At 44.8% G+C, this 20482-nt stretch overlaps 1 protein-coding gene across 4 annotated transcripts in view; it reads left to right on the top strand.

The window, feature by feature from the left end:
* The window catches only part of NUP205 (nucleoporin 205), a 558669-nt gene that overhangs the window by 2628 nt on the left and 535559 nt on the right, over nucleotides 1–20482 (top strand). For all 4 annotated transcript variants that reach the window (XR_003858760.1, XM_029616971.1, XM_029616970.1 and 1 more), the window contains one exon: nucleotides 18741–18883. Coding sequence is in view for 3 of the 4 variants with exons in the window: in XM_029616971.1 (XP_029472831.1) it covers nucleotides 18741–18883 (143 nt within the window). In the remaining variant the exon portion in view is untranslated. The remainder of the gene's footprint in view (nucleotides 1–18740; nucleotides 18884–20482) is intronic.

Genomic DNA, 20482 nt, shown 5'->3' with positions numbered 1-20482 from the left:
TTCTCGGATTAGTCTTAAATGTGCTACTTGCTAACTTCATGGAATGCCCCCTAGTCCTTCTATTACTCGAAAGTGTAAATAACCGATTCACATCTACTCGTTCAAGACCTCTCATGATCTTAAAGACCTCTATCATATCCCCCCTCAGCCGTCTCTTCTCCATGCTGAACAGCCCTAACCTCTTCAGCCTTTCCTCATAGGGGAGCTGTTCCATCCCCTTTATCATTTTTGTTGCCCTTCTCTGTACCTTCTCCATCGTAACTATATCTTTTTAAGATGTGGCTACCAGAATTGTACACAGTATTCCAGGTGCGGTCTCAACATGGAACGATATAGAGGCATTATGACATTTTCCGTTATTATTAACCATTCCCTTTCTAATAATTCCTAACATTCTGTTTGCCTTTTTGACTGCTGCAGCACACTGAGCCGACGATTTTAAAGTATTATCCACTATGATGCCTAGATCTTTTTCCTGGGTGGTAGCTCCTAATATGGAACCTAACATCGTGTAACTACAGCAAGGGTTATTTTTCCCTATATGCAACACCTTGCACTTGTCCACATTAAATTTCATCTGCCATTTGGATGCCCAATCTTCCAGTCTTGCAAAGTCCTCCTGTAATGTATCACAATCCGTTTGTGATTTAACCATGCTGAATAATTTTGTATCATCCGCAAATTTGGTAACCTCACTTGTCTAATTCCTTTCCAGATCATTTATAAGTATATTGAAAAGCACTGGTCCAAGTACAGATCCCTGAGGCACTCCACTGTTTACCCTTTTCCAATGAGAAAATTGACCATTTAATCCTATTCTCTGGTTCCTGTCTTTTAACCAGTTTGTAATCCATGAAAGGACATCACCTCCTATCTCATGACTTTTAAGTTTTCTTAGAAGCCTCTCATGAGGGACTTTGTCAAACGCCTTCTCAAAATCCAAATACACTACATCTACCTGTTCCCCTTTATCCACATGTTTATTAACCCCTTCAAAAAAATGAAGCAGATTTGTTAGGCAAGACTTCCTTTGGGTAAATCCATGTTGACTGTGTTCCATTAAACCATGTCTTTCTATATGCTCTACGATTTTGATCTTGAGAATAGTTTCCATATTTTTCCCGGCACTGAAGTCAGGCTCACTGGTCTATAGTTACCCGTTTCGCTCCTGGAGCCTTTTTTTAAATATTGGGGTTACATTGGCCACCCTCCAGTCTTCAGGTACAATGGATGATTTTAATGATAGGTTACAAATTTTAACTAATAGATCAGAAATTTCATTTTTGAGTTCCTTCAGTACCCTAGTATGCATACCATATGGTTCAGGTGATTTGCTACTCTTTAATTTGTCAATCTGGCCTACTACATCCTCCAGGTTCACAGTGATTTCGTTCATTTCATCTAACTCATCACCCCTGAAACCATCTCTGGAACTGGTATCTCCCCAACATCCTCATCAGTAAACACTGAAGCAAAGAATTAATTTAGTCTTTCTGCAATGGCCTTATCTTCCCTAACAGCCCCTTTAACACCTCTGTCATCTAATGGTCCAACTGACTCCCTCACAGGTTTCTTGCTTCGGATATATTTAAAAAAGTTTTTATTATGTTTTACACTTAACTTGACAATGCTTATGCTTTATCCTATTTTCTTCAGATGGATCCTTCTTCCAATTTTTGATGGATGTTTTTTTGGCTAAAATAGCCTCTTTCACCTCACTTTTTAACCATGACGGTAATTTGTTTTGCCTTCCTTCCACCTTTCTTAATGTATGGAATACATATGGACTGCGCCTCTGTTTAAAAATATAATCCTAATGTCCATGCCTGTTAAACACTTTTAACCTTTGCAGCTGCATCTTTCAGTTTTTTTCTATTTTCCTCATTTTATCAAAGTTTCCCGTTTGAAAGTTTAGTGTTAGAGCTGCAGATTTACTTATTGTCCCCCTTCCAGTTATTAGTTTAAATTTGATTATGTTATGATCACTATTGCCAAGTGGCCCCACCACGTTACCTCTCTCATCAAATCCTGTGTTCCACTAAGAATTAAATCTAAAATAGCTCCCTCTCTTGTTGGTTCCTGAACCAATTGCTCCATGAAGCAGTCATATATTACATCCAGGAATGTTGTCTCTAGCATGCCCTGATGTTACATTTACCCAGTCAATATTGGGGTATTTGAAATCTAAGACCAGCAAACCACAATGAGCAATTGCTGCACCTGAAGCAATATCGTAAAATAATGATAGTGCAGACAAATATATAATCCTGACGAGGAACTTCAAAGACCATGTAAAATATAAAGTGTTTTATTCTTTCAATACGGCAACTCCACAATATTATGCAAGCAGCAACTTAATGGCGTCCCCCGACACGGACCCGTGTTTCGCCGCGGGCTGCATCGGGGGGGATCACCACTTCAGGCATTCACACAAAGAGCTGTTTACAGCTCCCGCTTATCTCTAAATGCTGTAAACAGCTCTTTGTGTGAATGCCTGAAGTGGTGATCCCCCCCGATGCAGCCCGCGGCGAAACACGGGTCCGTGTCGGGGGACGCCATTAAGTTGCTGCTTGCATAATATTGTGGAGTTGCCGTATTGAAAGAATAAAACACTTTATATTTTACATGGTCTTTGAAGTTCCTCGTCAGGATTATATATTTGTCTGCACTATCATTATTTTACGGTATTTGAAATCTCCCATTATTATTGCACTGCCAAATTGGTTTGCTTCCCTGATTTCTCTTAGCATTTCATCATCTGTCTGACCATTTTGTCCAGGTGGACGGTAGTATACTCCTATCATTATACTCTTACCCAACACACATGGGATTTCTACCCATATAGATTCTACTGAGCATTTAGTCTCTTGAATGATCTTTATCCTGTTGGACTCTATACCCTCCCGGACATAAAGTGCCACACCCCCACCAAGTTGATCCTCCCTATCATTGCGATATAATTTGTACCCTGATATAGCACTGTCCCATTGGTTTTCCTCCTTCCACCAAGTCTCTGGGATGCCAATTATGTCAACCTCATCATTTGCTGCTATACAGTCTAACTCTCCCATCTTATTTCTTAGACTACCTGAATGTTATCTGCCTTGAAGTGCTGAAAAAAGTGCAAAAAGCATAATATAAAAATCTAGATAAATAATTAGCTCATTCCTACCTTAAAGTGTGCCAAGCCATGCTATTTGGGAGGAAGGGGGGGGAAGAAGTTAAGCCCTGACAGTTAAGAAAACACCTAGGGGGGGGGGTCTGCATAGACCTCAGACCTCCCCCCCCCCCACCCTAGTGCCTTGGGGAAGAAGGGGTGTCTGGAGGTTGGAGTCTGGAGTGCATGGGGATCCTGCTTTGGGCGCCACTTCATTTTCCAGAAGGAGAGGGATTGGTGAGTGGGGCCTGAGAAGAAATTGAAAAATACATTAAAATTCTATAAATGGCTGGTGGCAGGGGTGAGAGTGATACAGGGGGGTCTATGTGGACCCCTGGGGTGTTAACTTTTGGGGGTGGATGAGACTCGGGGCCAAAGGGCCCTTTAAGCAGTGGTAGTCCCACAAGTCCCCAGACCGCCCATGGAATTTAGAAACTAGCAGGGCCGCTTACCGCTACTTTGTAAGTCTCACATGCAGCTTAGAGAATGAGCCCCTTAGTTTGTATCTAAGGTAATGGAACGGGAAATGACTTGCTCAAGATGACAAGGTGTGTTCGCTTCCCAGGTTCATAGCCGCCTGCTCTAACCACTAGATTTTTTTTTTCTCCACTCTTTTATATGGTTTAGTATTTCTGTTATCTGTCTTATGTATATAATTTGCCAAATGTTTGTGACATTTTGTGTTGTGCGCAAAAACATATTTTCCATTATTTTTTTAGGACATATATTTAATTTTAGTTGTTTCCACTTTCCTTTCTGTATCCAACCATCTCTTAGGAATGCTAAGTGAGGAAGAAATCCAGTAGTATGAGTTGAATGCATGTGCTGTAATGGAGCGATGGGTTGATGGTATGTGGAATGTGCTCAAGTGTATTCTGGTTCTGAAAGAGAAACAGCCTGAGAGTATACCTGTAAGCCTGTTGCTAGGCTGATGGGCACACCAGGGAAGGGGGTGTACCACTTCTTCCAACTCTCTGCAGGGAGGGAGGGTCCTCTGAAAGCAGCTGGTGTCTCCCTCTGACTTTGCTGTACCCTAGTGGTTGTATCAGATTGGGCTGAATCACCATTCTTGTAGCAGCAGCAGGGACTGCTGGCATGCCATTCCCTACCAGGGAGTGTTGGTGCCCTCAGACTTGGCATCCTAGGTGCCTATCTTGTCCATCCCTTTGGCACTGTATGTAAGCTGTGATAGAGAAATGAGGTGAGGCTATGTATGCTGTGCCCTCATGCATTCTGGACCTGATGGAGCAATGGGGTGAAAGTACGCAGGCTATGAAATAGAAATGGGGTGTATTAAAAAGTGCAAAGTTATCCACTTGGGGTGCAGAAAACCTGAGGGCGTGGTGCATGATGGGTGTTGAGGAGCAGATCTGGTGGAATGTGATCTCAAGGTAATTAAAACAGTGTAATGAGTTATTGGCCAAAGCCAGATGAATGCTGGGGTGCATAGAGAAGCATAACCAGTAGAAAAGAGGTGATATTGCCTCTGTAGGTTAGTGAGAAGGCCCACCTAGATCATTGTGTTAGCTCTGTAGACTGAAATGATAGAAATTGGCTAGAGGTAGTCCATAGAGAAGCAACCAAAAGCTGTATAAGATGAGACTGAAGGATCTAAATATGTATACTGTAGAGTAGTGGTTCTAAATCATGGATTCGTTATACATGTGGCAATATCCACAATAAATATGCATGAGAGATTTGCATGCACTACCTATATAGTATGCAAATCTCTCATGTATATTTATTTTAGATATTCTGAAACCCAGACTGGTTGGGTTTCCACTAACCTGTGTGTGACCATGCACTGTTTTTCATTTGAACGTGCACAGTTTTTTCTCTCCAGTGCAGGAAGCCCGGTGGGGTCATGGTGTTGCTCATCCCATCACAGTCAGAAGCAAAACAAAAGCCCAGTAGGGCTGTGGTGGAGCTCGTCCCACCACGGCCTGAGGCAAACAAGAGGCAGACTGTGTGAGTGTGTGAGCCTATGTGTATATTTGTCTATGTGTGAGTGCCTGGATGGGTCTGCATGAGAGCCTTTGTGTCTTCCTGTGTATGTATGTCTGTCTGTGTTTGAGTCTCTGTGATTGTGTACCTGTGTAAGTGCATGCGTTTGTATGAGAGCCTGTGTGCATGTGTTCTTGAGACCATATGTGTGAACATGCCTGTGAGAGTCTGTCGCATATAGACTCTCATAAACATGCAAGCACACACATAGGCTGTTGCAGTATGGACGCGCTAAAACAGTGTGTCCAAACTTGGCGCCCATAGTTTCAATGTATGCACAGATTCCTCTCCCGGGCGCTCAATGCTGTATTTAAACGAAACACAAATGAAAAGGGCACGCACAACGTGCAGGCGCTCAAAAAAAGAGCATCCTTAGCGCTACATATTTTATAGCTAGGATGACCTTATAGCATTGCTTGTGCACTGAAATTCTGTCAAAGGGGCTTATCTTTCAAAAGGGCATGCGGTTTATGAAACATCGGGCACTTAAAGAAAACTACATCTTGTGAGAAAAAGACACAAAAAAATAGTAAAAATGAACTGAGATGTTAAAAGAGAAAATCAGCGATGTGAAGACCCGCCCCCCCCACGTCATGACGACCAGCCAGCGGTGACCCGATTAACGGCGTGATTACACCAGGCGTTTTTCCCCTTTGTGCTCCTTCTAATATAATTATATTTATGTTTATGTTAATAATTTAACTTTTATTAATGTTATTTAGCTTTTTGCTTTGTTTAAAATTATTTCATTATTGACGTTTAAATGTATTAGACTAAGGAATTTTACTTCCTGCTTATTCTGTTTCTTTGTAAACCGGTTTGATATGCATTTTATGCAGGAAATCCGGTATTAAAAAAACTAAAAATAAATAAATAAATGTTAATTGAAAATTTTTATCTTGCAATTTTTCATCTTTCCCCAACGTGACCTCATGATGTGAGTCATGTTTCATGACATAATCCTGCTTGGGGAGTATATAAATCGCTGCAAGGAGTTGGACAATCCTTTTTTGCTCAGTAGTTCAATTAGATCTCTACTGTGAACTGGTACATGGGATTCATATTCGATTCGCTATTGCTGGCAGATCTACTCCGCTTCAGTTTCAAGAGGTAATTTATTTTATTTTTTTTTCCCTTAGGCGAACAGCATATATACCCAATTCCTGGACATCCAGGCAAGGATGTTCAGGACTTGGATGCCTGGGTACAGGCCCATTACAAGTGCCTGGGTCCTGCTCCTCGCATGGACGGGTCTGTATATGGGTGCCCGAGTCCTGGAAATCCATGCAAGGAGCATGACCCGGATGCTCTTAACGGGCCTGTATGATACTGCTCCTCGCCTGGACGTGCATGTTGTGATATCTCTTAATGCTCCACCATGTGCCCTGCTCCTGTTGCTCTTCCATTAACTGGTGAACATTTTGATCATGTGGCTGGGACATATATGATGTGTGTGGTTTTTTTTTTGTTCACAGTTCCAACGGGCAGAGAGTTAGATTGTCATGGCTGAAAAGCAATCCTTCGTACAGGTGGAGAGGAATGCTGTAGGTCTGAAAGAGCAGACAGGCCCCAGCGATTGCCAAGCGCTCAAGAAGCAATCATGTGATACACGCTTCTTGGAAGCTGAGAAGGAGCTGCTTTGCTGGGCCGTGTGAAAATTATAAAGTGCGCTTCTGATCGAAGGCTTCCTCTTTTCTACCAAGAAAAGGATTTGGGAGAGAATAGCTGTGGATGTGAGCTCGTTCTCTGTAAAAACCAGAGATGTCAAACAAATGCAGCTCTGCTGGCGCGACACGAAGGGAGGTGAAAGAAAAGGCAGCAAAAACTGAGGCATTGACACACACAACTAGTGGTGGGTCGCCATGTGATATCGTTTTGATTCCCCCCCCCCCCTATTGAGGTGCTAGTTCTGGGCACTCTTCGCCCAGAGGTCGTGGATGGTGTGGGTGCATCATACGGGTGTGACATTGGGCCGAGCTGAAGGTATGTTTTTGAATGTGCTTCCATGTTTTTATATGATGATTTTTCCTTTGGGTGCTTGTGTGGTTAACAGTTGACAATTATATAAAGAACTTCAACTTGTTTTAATCTTTCTCCACAGATCAAAGAGTCAATAGTGTGACTCATGATGTTGAAGTAGAGACACAGTCTCCCCCGACACTGGACTTCACCTTTCCTACTTCAACAGAAATGTCTCCCTGCCAAACAAGACTACTTGTCGAGGAGACCTAGCCTGAGGTACCGATCACACGTGCTCTGTCGCAGATTATCCCTGAAACTCCAGGAGATGCGACAACAATGGTTCCGGGTGCCCTGGGAGAGGCAGTCTTTTCCATGGAGGGGATGGGCACTTACTTCTGCGCCAGCCTGATGTTAAGCATCACGACAAGTCTGTCACCTAGGGTTGGGAGTTTGTGCACAGGGTACTCGATAATATTTGTACAGAAAATGCCAGAGCAGTGCCCAAAGTGTCCCGCCTGCTGGGTGAACTAATCAGCGCTGTAAAGGATGTTGCCAGTGTGGTGTGGTTTCTCAAAGAATGAATTTTCTTTTGTTGCTTTAATAAAGGTTTTTAGTTTTGTGCGAGCTATGCATTACGTCCCTTCTTTACGGGCCATGGTTTGGCAAAGGCCAGACGTTGGCCTTGCTCTGTATGAGGGCTAGGTCATGGAGTTCCATGCTGAAGGCCTCCATTGAAGCCTCACTGGTGCATACACATTGGGTCAGGTAATGGGGGCCCGAAAGGGGGGGTCACCTTGGCCAAGAGCAAAAATAAATAATTCTATAGCACTGCTTTGCCTAAGTTTGTTTGTTTGTTTTTTTTTTAATTCTCCCCCCCCCCCCACTTTTGTTTTTATTAAATTTAAAGAATATAAGATAGCAATACAGCATATCAATGAAATACAAAGTAGCAGGATTAATCTAAATACGGAGAGTAAATACATTTCCAAAAAGAAATCTGGCTACTTAGAAAAGGTACATTTCCAAAAAATGGAAAAAGAAAATACTTTCTTTACTCACAACCCCATCACTTCTTTTTACCATGAAATCGGGGGAGGAGTGTCTAATTTTGGGACTCATAGCTTAGGGCACAAGAACACTGCAATTCAGCAAGAGGTTTTAAAATTTAGTTTATTTTGGCTTTTTCAAAAGACATGCAAAGACAAGTGTTCTTGTGAGATGCAATCTGCCCTCTATCTGTAATAAGTAGCATCTCCCTGAATCTCTGCCATGCTTTGACTTATATAATTAAATACAACCTTCCCGAAGCTTCCAGAAAAGTGTAACCGCCCACAAACACATGATACAGTTGTCATGACAATCTATCCTGTATAGGAAATGCTTGTGAGGACCTCCCTCAACTAAGAATTCTTCTAACCCTGTTCCTCCTCCCAATGTAAACAAGTTCCTGTATCATACTGGCTTTGATACAAGTATTCTCTTCTTGTCTTCTGTTGTTCTTCTTTGTTTATTGTAAACACCTCCCAGTCTGGGTCTTGAATAGAGCTTGGCACCAGGATTCATTCAAATTGGTTTCAGGTCATTGAAACCAATATCTGCAAGATAAAGGCTTGCATCCTGGTTTCCTGCAGAACGAGTATCCCTGCATTGTGAAGTAAATGTGGCCATTAAAATAGGCCTCTCTCCTTTTGTTGCCAGCAAATCTGTCTCAGAGATTCTCTGCAAGTCATTGATGCCTTCCTGGCCTGTAATTATAAGCTTTGCAGGATTTACCAGTTTCCCAACTCTTCTGCATCCGTTGAATCTGTGATAGTCAGAAAGTCTCTCAAAGTTCATTCACCTCTGACAGGCTAGTACAGCAGAGGAGTCTGGGTATTCTTGGTTATCTTACTCAGACATATTCTTCAGGAGGAACATAACAAATATTTCCTGCGCATACTTAAGAACAGAGAGAAGTATCGGGACATTTATTCAATGTACTTCCACTACCCTTTTAGCTAACATTTTGCGGCAAATGTGAATCTAGAAACAAGTGTAGTTGTGAAGGCTTATAAAACAACTATCTGTTTTGAAATTTTAGAAGTAATTTACATGGATAAAGCATTATCATATTAGCTCCTAACTGACTTGCTTCTGTGCCCATTTGATGAGATTTCTTGCAACGTTGCTGAGTAATCCTGGCTGTATCAGGGTACAACCATACTTTTTCTGTCCCAGAAACAATTTTCCACGATTATGAAAAAATAATTTCAACACACTCTCGATCAGAAGGAAAAATAAATGTCATAAACAAAGTTCCACGATATTCCACATTCTCTGTATCTGAAGACAAATTACTTATATGAGCGCCTGCTTCTCCATTTTCCTGTACCACATTAGTAAGTTCATCTTTCTCCTTCACTGGAGCTATAAAATATATCCTGGATAGTAGGGGAAAAAATTCTTCTGGAAACAGCAGGACCTCCTGTAAACACCAATACACGGGAAATTCAAAGCTCTTAAGTTTAAAACTCTAGTAGCATTTTCCATCTTTTTAATATTAATTAAATCTGATTGCACAACTCATTCCCTGTACATACCAGGATCATTCCAGACGGTGGGTTATGTTCCATGTCCAGCAGATGGAGTCAGAACACAAAATTCCCAGGGAAGGACCCATATAACCACGCCTCCGCTGTAACAGCTCTCAGTAACGTTTTGACTCCAGATGTGAGCTGGTAGCTCACATCTGGAGTCAAAACTTGTGGTCCCCAGCTTGTTAGCTTAGGGCTACCTCCTCAGGGGGATCAAGTTTAAAAAAAAAAAAAAAAAAAAAAAAGGAAGTTTTAAATGTACAGTTTAGGTCACTTTGCTAAGGCTCCTCTTTCAGCAGGGGGAGAGCTCTCTAGCCTGGTGACTTGCTGACAGGCTGTTGCCTGTTTTCTTTCTTTCTTTTCTCATTTTCCTCACTGAGGGCTCAGTTGGGGTAAGTGTATTTTTGTTTCGTCATCTTTTTCAGCAGAAGACTGCAATTTTTTGGACTCCGTTCGGCTCTCTGAGGGGAAAGTCGGTAGCGCCAGCCTCTCCCTCCTGACCCAGGTTTTCCCCCCTCCCTTTTGGGAGCGACCGACGTCCCGACCTGCGGCCCCGCAAAGCACCATTCCCCGGGGCCGCCTGCTGTCGGGAGGGTAATTCCCCGTCAGTTCTTCTTCAGGTCGGTGGGGGACCGCAGCAAGCGTCCGTTGCCGGGTCGGCGCTCATTTTAGGCGCCAGCCACCTGTAGAGCCTCCCTCCCCCCCTCTCTCTCTCCCTGCGGTGATGCAGTCCGCGGCGCCTTGTGAGGGCTCCGACAGGGCCGGATTATTTTCTGAAGAGGGTCTGTGCTCAGGCTGTTTCCCTGAGGGGGAATGTACGCCAGCTACTAACAAGGATGTTCGAGCTGCAGACCGCGTGGGAAGGAAGCGCCAGGCCCCGTTCCCTCTCACCGCGGGAACGGCGGCCATTTTGTTGCAAGATTCTGATGCCGCGCTTTCTGAGGAGGACACAAATAATCCGTTCCCCACTTCTAGGCCCGTTTTGGACCCTTACTCAGAGTCTAATCCTGGTTGGCAGAGGGGGGGATCCCCCGGGGGGTGACCCCTCAAGATGCCAGGCCTTTTCCCCTGAATTCATAGTCCTGATGCACAGAGCTTTTCTTCAGAGCAGAGACACGACCTTCGGGACCTGGGGACCCTCTCCCCCCAAGATACCATGTCCTACCCCCACTCCTGGGTGGGACCCTCCCTCAGCCTCGCCCCCCTTTAGTAGGCGGGGGAGCAGGGACATCTCGTGGCCCTACCAGGACACCATCGATAATACAGACTTTGGGGGAAGGACAATCCCAAGGACCCTGACGTGGATGACCCCACCTTGGCGGCCCAAGTGGAGGGCGACGACCCTAGGGTCCTCTGCATCTTCCAAGCGGCGGAGTTAGATGACCTCATTCCCTACATCCTCCAGGAAATGGATATTGATCCCCCTCCGGAACCGGTGGGGCCTGACCCGGCTCTCAAGAAGGGGGGATCCCCTCCTAGCAGGACTGCGGCCTCTAGCCAAGTCTTTTCCCACTCATCACAAGATCTTGCAGTTGATCACTCGGGAATGTGATTCCGCGGAGGCCAACCTTAGGGTCGGTAGAGCCATGGAAAAATTGTATCCTCTGCCGGCCGATTTTTTGGAAATTCTCAAAGTTCCCGCTGTAGATTCTGCGGTATCAGCGGTCACAAAGCATACCAGTATTCCTGTCACTGGAGGGACGGCGTTGAAGGATATGCAGGATCGGAAGCTGGAGGTTTACCTCAAGCGTATCTTTGAGGTCTCGGCCTTAGGGATGCGGGCGGCTATCTGCAGTTCCCTCGCACAGCGAGCGGGTCTTCGGTGGGTGCAGCAGCTTCTCTCCTCCCAGTCCTTACCAGACGCTGAGACTCACCAGGCGGACAGACTGGAAGCCGTGGTTGCCTATGGAGCGGATGCTTTATATGATCTTTTAAGGGTCCTAGCCCGAACCATGGTGGCTGCGGTCTCAGCGCGTCGGCTCCTTTGGCTTCACAATTGGTCGGCTGATGCCTCTTCCAAGACACGTTTGGGGTCCCTTCCTTTTAAGGGTAGGTATCTTTTTGGTGAAGACTTGGATCAGATCATCAAGTCCCTTAATGAGAACGCGGTGCACAAGTTTCCCGAAGATCGACCCCGTTCGTCAAGATCATATAATTACTCCAGAAACCGTTATCGTAACCAGCGGAGAGCGCGTCCTCAGAGGCAACAGCCACCTCGGGCTCCCTCTTTTCGTTTGCACTCTTGGAACCGGCCCTTTCGTGGGCGCCGCCAGGGTAAGGAAGCGCAGGGTGCTGGTACATCCGCTAAATCTACCCAATGATGCCAGACGGACCCGCGAGGTGGTCCCTCGACTGGGGGGTCGCCTTGCTCTCTTCTACGAAGAGTGGGTCCAAATCACGTCTGATCAATGGGTTCTGGATATTCTAAGATGCAGTTACGCTTTGGATTTTGTTTGCGCTCCTCGGGACCGGTTCCTGTTTTCCCCTTGCGGGTCCTTAATCAAACAGGGAGCTGTGCGGCAGACCCTCGATCGTCTCCTTCAATTGGGGGCCATAGTGCCGGTGCCAGCCGCCGAACTGGGCCGGGGGCATTATTCAATCTACTTTGTGGTTCCCAAGAAGGAAGCTACTTTTTGTCCTATCCTGGACCTCAAGCAGGTCAACCGGTCCCTCAGAGTCCCTCGTTTCCGCATGGAGACACTCCGTTCAGTGTTAGCGGCAGTTCATCCGGGAGAATTCTTGGCTTCGTTGGATCTCACGGAGGCGTATCTCCACATACCAATTTGTCAAGCTCATCAGCGTTACCTACGCTTCAAAATTTTGGGTCAACACTTCCAATTTCGCGCTCTTCCCTTAACCTGTGGAGCTGTGGCCAGGCCATTCACGAAGATCATGGTGGTAGTGGCGGCAACCTTGCGCAAGGAAGGCATCCTTGTGCATCCTTACCTAGACGATTGGCTCATCCGTGCAAAGTCACGAGCGCAGTGTATCCTCGCAGTCGACAGAGTGGTACAACTTCTCTAATCTCTGGGATGGATTGTCAACTTCACCAAAAGCAGCCTGGTCCCGTCCCAGTCGTTGGATTTTCTGGGAGCTCACTTCAACACCAAGAATGCCAGGGTTTTTCTGCATCCGGATAGAGCTCATTCTCTGCGTCAGCAGATTCAAGGATTTATGGCGCTCGAGACGCCCACTGCCTGGGACTACCTGCAGGTACTGGGGACCATGGCCTCGACCATCGATCTGGTTCCTTGGGCATTCGCGCATCTGAGGCCTCTGCAGAGATCCCTACTCTCCCGGTGGCAGCCGGTGTCGAGAGATTTCCAGGCAATCGTTCCGATTCTGAGAGGAACCTTCATCAGTCTCCATTGGTGGCTGGAACCACGGCACCTAGCTCAGGGGGTGTTGCTGGAGGACCCGGATTGGGTGATTATCACCACGGACGCCAGCCTCACAGGCTGGGAAGCGGTCTGTCGGGACAGCTCAATCCAGGGTCGATGGACGGAGGAACAGTTGAAGTGGCCCATCAACCGCTTGGAGACCAGGGCGGTCCGTCTGGCGTTACAGGGTTTCTTCCCCATAGTACGCCATCAAGCAGTCAGGGTGCTATCGGACAATGCGACTACAGTGGCGTACATCAATCGCCAGGGAGGCACGAGAAGTCGGTTGGTCTCTCTGGAAACTGACAAATTGATGGAGTGGGCAGAGCTTCACCTCAAACGACTAGCGGCCTCGCATATAGCGGGAGTGGACAACGTACAGGCGGACTTTCTCAGCCGACAAAACTTGGATCCCGGAGAGTGGGAGCTCTCGCAGCAGGCGATGTGGATAATAGTATGGCGATGGGGGACACCGCACGTAGACCTAATGGCAACTGCCGGAAATGCAAAGGCCGCCCGCTTCTTCAGCCGCAGGTGGGAGTGCGGCGCCGAGGGCGTGGACGCGCTGGTCCTGGCGTGGCCGCGCCACTGTCTCCTATATGTTTTCCCACCATGGCCTCTCGTGGGCAAGGTCATCCGCAGGATAGAGGCACACCAAGGGCCAGTGATCCTTGTGGCGCCAGAGTGGCCCCGACGACCGTGGTTCGCGGATCTGCACAATTTGACGGTGGAGGGTCCCTTTCATCTCGGTCAGCTGCCATGTCTTCTACGCCAGGGACCAATATTTTTCAAGGAGGCAGATCGCTTCTGTCTTGCGGCCTGGCTTTTGAGAGGCGTCAGTTGAGGAGGCGTGGTTATCCGGAGCCGGTTATTTCAACGCTACTGAAAGCATGTAAGATATCCATCTCTGTTACCTATGTTCGAGTCTGGAAGGTCTTTGAGGATTGGTGTGGAGCGAATGACATTCTTCCCATGCAGGCCTCAGTGTCACAAGTCCTTTCCTTCTTGCAGGCAGGTTTGGATTTGGGTCTTGCTTACAATTCTCTTCGGGTTCAGGTGGCGGCCTTAGGGGCTTTTCTTCGCAGTGGAAATAAGGAGTTTCTGTCCTCGCACCCGGAAGGGTGCAACCCCAGAAGGGTTGCATGGCCTCCAAACAATCTATAGTGCGGTGGTTGAAGGGAGCGATCATAGCGGCGTACCTTGGCGTAGGTAAGTCCCCTCCGCTGGTTGTCAAGGCTCATTCTCTTCGAGCCCAGGCGACATCTTGGGCGGAGAGCTCTTCCGTCTCCACTCAGGAAATTTATAGGGCGGCAACCTGGAAGTTTATCCATACTTTTGCGAGACATTATCGCCTGGACGTCTGTGCTCCGTTGGGCGGTCAGCTTGGAGACAAGGTAATACGAGAGGACTGATCCATCCTGGAAGAGATATCAACAATATTTTGGAAACTTTCAGTGACAAAAAACTGCAAAGTGCACGGAAGTTTCACTAACCCAGGCACAGCATGATTGTGATAGGCGATGGGGTTAAGGTCACTGTGCAGGTACTCATAAAGGGTTAAAATTTCCTGAGAGTTGAGCTGGTATTTTCTCACTACACCTGTCTCGGGCAATCCAAGGAGGGTTGTTCTTGGCTGGACACCGCAGGATTTACAGATAGCTTTGAGCTGTACCTACGAACAAAAACAAAAAGGAACATAAGACATGCATGCATACTTGGTTAGACCAAGGGTCCATCAAGCCCAGCATCCAATGTTCATCAGGGGCCAATCCAAGTCCCCATTACTTCACAATTAAAGATAACAGGTAGGAATAGCAACTGTCCATTAATCGATGTAAACATAACTTTCCCAACTGACTCCTACAAACCTGAACACACAGAGGGCATGGAAGGACAAAGGAATAGGCCACGTAGATAATATAAACAAGAAAACCAACATTTAATTGAAGGACATTGCATTCATGTGTAAATCACGGGTGCTCCTTGCTCGGACATCCAGGACTTGGGCATCCGTTCATCAACATATAGCTATCCTAAATTTAATGGAGTTATTTGCTTGCCTGTGTTATCACATGGTCCTTTTGTCTTACATTCTTCGGATTGTTTGAATAATCACTCTCCTTTGCCTTATCACGTGCATTCGCAAGAAAAAAGTGATGAGGACAAGAAAATAAATAATATTCATTGTTGAAATGGTAGAAATCACACAAACCTTTTGGGAATGTCTGCTACCGATAGCACTGCCACAGTAACGCCAGGGATAGATACAGGGCTAAATTTAATTTGTTAAAAAAACTCATTATGGACACACTTGTTTTGGGCATACATTACTGCATGGGGAATAAGCTAATTCGCTCATTTACATGCAATTTAAATGCAATGGGTGCTATTTGCTACGTGTTGGTTTGCATGCGTGTTATGGACGTGCTAATCCTGGTACTGCATTGGCGCAAGTTGAGCACATCCAAAACATGCGTAAATGCGCATATAGGGGCATGCTGTTGGAGCCCCCGATATGGCGTCGGCCTGATAGTGTGTGTGTGAGGGAGAGAGTGGAAGTGTGTGAGCATTAGCATGTGTATGAGAGAATAAATGTCATTGTAAGAGAGAGACAGACGTTAGGGTCGCACAAATTACCTCCACCAGGCCATGACAATCTCAGGGTGACTGGAAATCAAAAGATCTCCGGTCTGGAGAGAAAGACACTTTACAATTTTAATTTAGTTTTAATTATTGGGTGTGATTTGATCCTGTTTTGAAACATTTTGTTTTGGGGAAATATTAGAAGAAACTTGTGTAAGTTTTTAAAATTGATGTTCGTCAGTTGTTTTGGCATTTATGGTTTTAATTTTAGGAAGTCTTCTCTTGATTTTATTACTTGATTTATGAGGAATGATGTTTGTTTTCCATTGTTGTGCTGCATAATCCAGTTGGGCTTGTGGCTTCCTAGAACAGTTGGCAAATTTTTATTTATACTTTGGTTTTTCTATTCTGTATTTGGTAATGGGTCTTATCTATATTTTGAAAGTCCGGTTCTTGTGTAACTTTTATTCTTGCTGTGAAAATGATGGTAATTTATTGGCCTTTATGGCATTATGGTCATTATGGCATTCAGTTTTAAACAGAAGTTTCCTCTTTTTATTAATTTCAGTTGCATGCAGGAAGTGGTTTTGAATATTCTTGCAGAAAATACTTTCATTCACACATTTTATTGTAACTGCTGTTAGTAGATTAGCTAAGTGCATCCCTTAAAATAATCACCTAATATTCCCTTTTAAGGATTGGGTTGCTGCTAGCATAACATGGAGAAACATTTTGCATCAAAGAAAGTAGTACTCACATGGTAATATAACCAAATTTTTCTTTTTTTTTTTTTTGTACAAATAACCCAGTCTGTAGAGGGAACATTGCTGGGCATGTCCAGAGCATTGGGTTTAGAACCACTGTCTGCAAAGAAAAAGTAGTGAATGGTTGGTTAGAATGCTCTTCTGGAATGGGTGTTGGAAGCTAAAATAGTAATAGACTTCAAAAAGTGATGGGGTAAACATATAAAGTATCCTTACTTGCAACAAGTGAAGGGATAGTGGTAGTAGGCTATGGAGAGTTTTACCAAAGGGAGTAACGTGCATGGGGTAGCATTTATGACCCTCACAAAGATGGTATGACTGCATCGGACTTCCAAGAAGACATTAAGGTTACATGCATGGAATTGCCATGGTTTAAATCCAAATGTCATTGAGCATGAGGAGGCCAAATTGTGATGACTGGTATGACAAGCTGTGATGTAGTTGGCATAGCCTCATAGGTGAACTTATGAGGCCTACATTGACAGCTGGTGAACACACCCTGAAGTAGGATAGTAGTGAAGCTCCAGTCTACCAGCCACCTTCAATGCAGGTTGAACCCTTGGACTTTTTTACGGCCTGTAGGACTTAGGCAGTTACCTAGGCCAGTAGAGAGAGCAAGTGTCCAAATGAATACTGGGATCAGGACAGGCAGTAAGCTGAAGATTATGGGACAGGATACTTGCCACATGCCGAGGGTTGGGGTAGGTGGCAAGTAAATGTAGTTAGGTGCAAGGCAAGAGTTCAGGTGGCAGGCAACCATAGGTCCCAAGCAAGAGGTCAGTATCAGGGCTTAGGCCAAGGATGGATGAAGACACACAAGAGACACTGGATGAGACAGCAAGGCAGGGCAAGTCAATGCTGGAGGACAGGAATGCAGGAGGAAGGAACCAGGAACAGAGGAGCAAACAGGAGCCAGGAATGCTGGAGCATTTGGAAATTCAGGAGCAACATACACTGCTCTAGGCAGGAGTCCTATGGCTGAGGTGAGGCAGTGCTCTGATGATATCAGCCCTATTTAAGCAAAGGCCCCAGAGTACCCTGCTTAGTTTCCTGCCACTGGGCCTATATTATGGGCACACGTACCCAAGTGGAGGTGGCGGCCTGACTGGGATGACACCGTCAGCAATGTGCTGCAGTGGTGGTTGTCTGCCACAATAAGAGGCCATCAGCAGCAATGCCAGTGAGTGTGGTGGCTTGCGGGGTAGTCCTGTAAGCCAAGAAACAAAACACAAATATTCTGGCCAAAAGGTTGCTAGATTTGGTAGATGTGTGGCATATTAGACAACTTGGTAATAAGACATGGAATGGAACATGGATGTTGAGATTTAGGATTGGTCTTGTGAAAATCATACAGGAAGATAAGACCTGAAATAGCCTACTAGTGTAGGTGATAGAATTCAGTACCTTAATAGATTCTGCACACAGTTGAGCTTAATATAGAGCAGGGGTGGGTAATTCTAGTCCTCTAAGGCTACAAATCAGTTGTTTCAAGATATCCCTAATGAATATGCATGAAATATTTGCATTTAGCTAAGGCAGGGGACATGCAAATCTCTCATGCATATTCATTAGGGATATCCTGAAAACCCAACTGGTTTGTGGCCCTTGAGGACCGGAATTGCCCACTTCTGATATTGTGGGCAGTGGTAGGAAAGGGGTTGAGAATTCATGTAGAAGATTATGGGAGTGGAGAGTTGGTTCGGATTGGGGGAATTTATAGCTCATTTTATCCAATGTGGAAGAATTGCAAGTGAGCAGACTGGGCCAGTTGGGTCTCTTTCTGCATTCATTTACACTTTCTAGAAGTTTAAGAAAAATACCCAAAAATTAAATTTTTTTTTAAAGCAATCTATATTTTTTTGGGATTATCATAATACAATATGGCAAAAATATTCCAAAATATTCAACTGTTCATTAAAGTGAATTAGAAATGTGAAAATAAATTACTCAGTATGTTTGAACCAAATATCTGCTTAAGTTAGCTTTGGTAAATAAAATAAGCAAGTCATAATTGATTTTTTTGTGGCTGCAACACCTTAAAAAAAAAAAATTAAGGTTTTCTACAAAAAAAAGTGCATTTATTTTGAATAGTTATTAAAGATACATGTAAAGCGTTTTGTTTTTTTTTTTCATTTTTAGGCATGCATTTAAACATTGCATGCATTTTAAAAGGAGTGATGCAGTCTCTGTTTAAATATCAAAATACATTACCAGTAACTTAAATCTACTTGTTTTAAATCAAAACCACTATGGGGAAAAATGATTTTTTTTTCTTTCATTAAACTTCACCATTTCATTATTTTTTTTTTTTTTTTAGCTGCGAGCCTCTGGGGTCCATGTAAAGATGTCTGGCAAACGGTAGTAAATGCAGTATGGAAGAGGCAACCTGAAGCTGTCCACATGCTGGATCTGATGCTGAAGAAACACAAGCCTGACTTCATCTCGCTCTTTAAAAATCCGGTATACAGCATATAACTCTCGTAACTTATAAAATACTTGCCTTTTTAAATATCATCTGTTTCTGGCTTCTCTTCAGAAGGAAAAGGCTAGAAGCTAGGGATTCTAACCTACATTCTTGATTATTTGCCTTCTACTACGCCTTCTTTCCCCTCTTCCTGCCCTCTCTGTACTCCTCCTCTTTCTAACCCTGTGCAGCCCTCTCACTTCCACTCTTCACCCTGCAGCCCTGATCATGGGGTAGGTACCTCTAGACTACATACAAGTTTACTTAATAGTTAGGGAAATCCACTCATGAGTGTTTTTTTGAAACCTGCCAGAAGCTTTTGGTATGAGTGTTCTATTTAAAAAAATATTTATAACTGACCAATCCAGGGTTCTTGTTAACGTATGTAGACATATTAATATTTACAATAATACAGCAAGACAGAACAATGGTCTGCATGCTTGATTAATTAAAAACCTGACTTATGCTTTTAAGCAACCTATCCGAAACAAATTAATCTGAGGTTTCATTTATTAAAATCTCTTGAGGAACAGAGCTGGCAATGCAATCTGCAATGGTCTCAAAAATGTTACTGCAGTTAAATCATTCAACCATGCATTCGACTATCTGAATGTTTGAGTCAGTAGGGTTCATTGCCAAATATCCCAAATCCCACCTTAGTTGGACTTCATTGGAGCCCTGATAGACACTGCTCAGACCTACCTGCTGCGGCAATGGGCCATCAACTTGATGACCATCGCAGTGAGGATTCAAGAAAGCCAGAGGGTATCAGGCCTGGGATATGTTAAGGTTCTGGGCCATAAGCACTTCAGTGCATGTCACACCCCTGGTAAGGCTGCATATTTGGAGCGCCCAATGGACCCTAAGGTCCCTGTGGCATTAGGCCACACAGAACCTCCGAGGCTGCATCCAAATATCCCCGCCATCTAGAACTCTTTGTCCTGGTGGTGGGACATTTCCAGTCTGGAACAGGGATTGCCTTCCAAAGTACCCAGGTTCAGATTATGTTGATAATAAATGCATTGACCCTGGGCTGGGGAGCTCATGTAGATGGGTTCAACACCCAGTGTTTGAAGTCCACCCAGGAGAAACATCATATCAATTTCCTGGAGCTTAAGCAATCCGGCACGCTCTGTGGGCTTTCAGAGATTGGTTGTCCAACAAAATTGGCTTAATACCACATTGCAATCTGCTTGTCAGTCTGTATGTCAACAAGCAGGGAGGCACTAGTTATACTTCCTGTGTCAGGAAGCGGTTTATATCTGGTCATGGACTCATTCCCACGGGATGGTGCTCAGAGCCATGTATCTGGCCGTTGTGGAGAATGTATTAGTGGAGAGGCTGAGTCATGCCTTCAAGCCCCATGAGTTGTCTCTGGATCAGGAGGAGCCCAGGTAGGGATCTGTTTGCTGTGCTTTGAAATAGGAAGGTTCCTTAGTCCTGCTTCCTGTATAGGACTCAAGGCAGGCCAGCCTCAGATACCTTGACCCTAAATTGAGTCAAGAGTCTTCTATACATATATCCTCCAGCTCCACTGGTAGTGAAGACTTATAAGATTTGCGAGGACAGGAGGCTAGGATTCTTATAATCCCTTA

Source organism: Rhinatrema bivittatum, chromosome 9 (genome assembly GCF_901001135.1).
Source record: "Rhinatrema bivittatum chromosome 9, aRhiBiv1.1, whole genome shotgun sequence".
NCBI lineage: Eukaryota > Metazoa > Chordata > Amphibia > Gymnophiona > Rhinatrematidae > Rhinatrema > Rhinatrema bivittatum.
The sequence above is the reverse complement of the archived record's forward strand: the minus strand, read 5'-3'. Positions and strand labels throughout refer to the sequence as shown.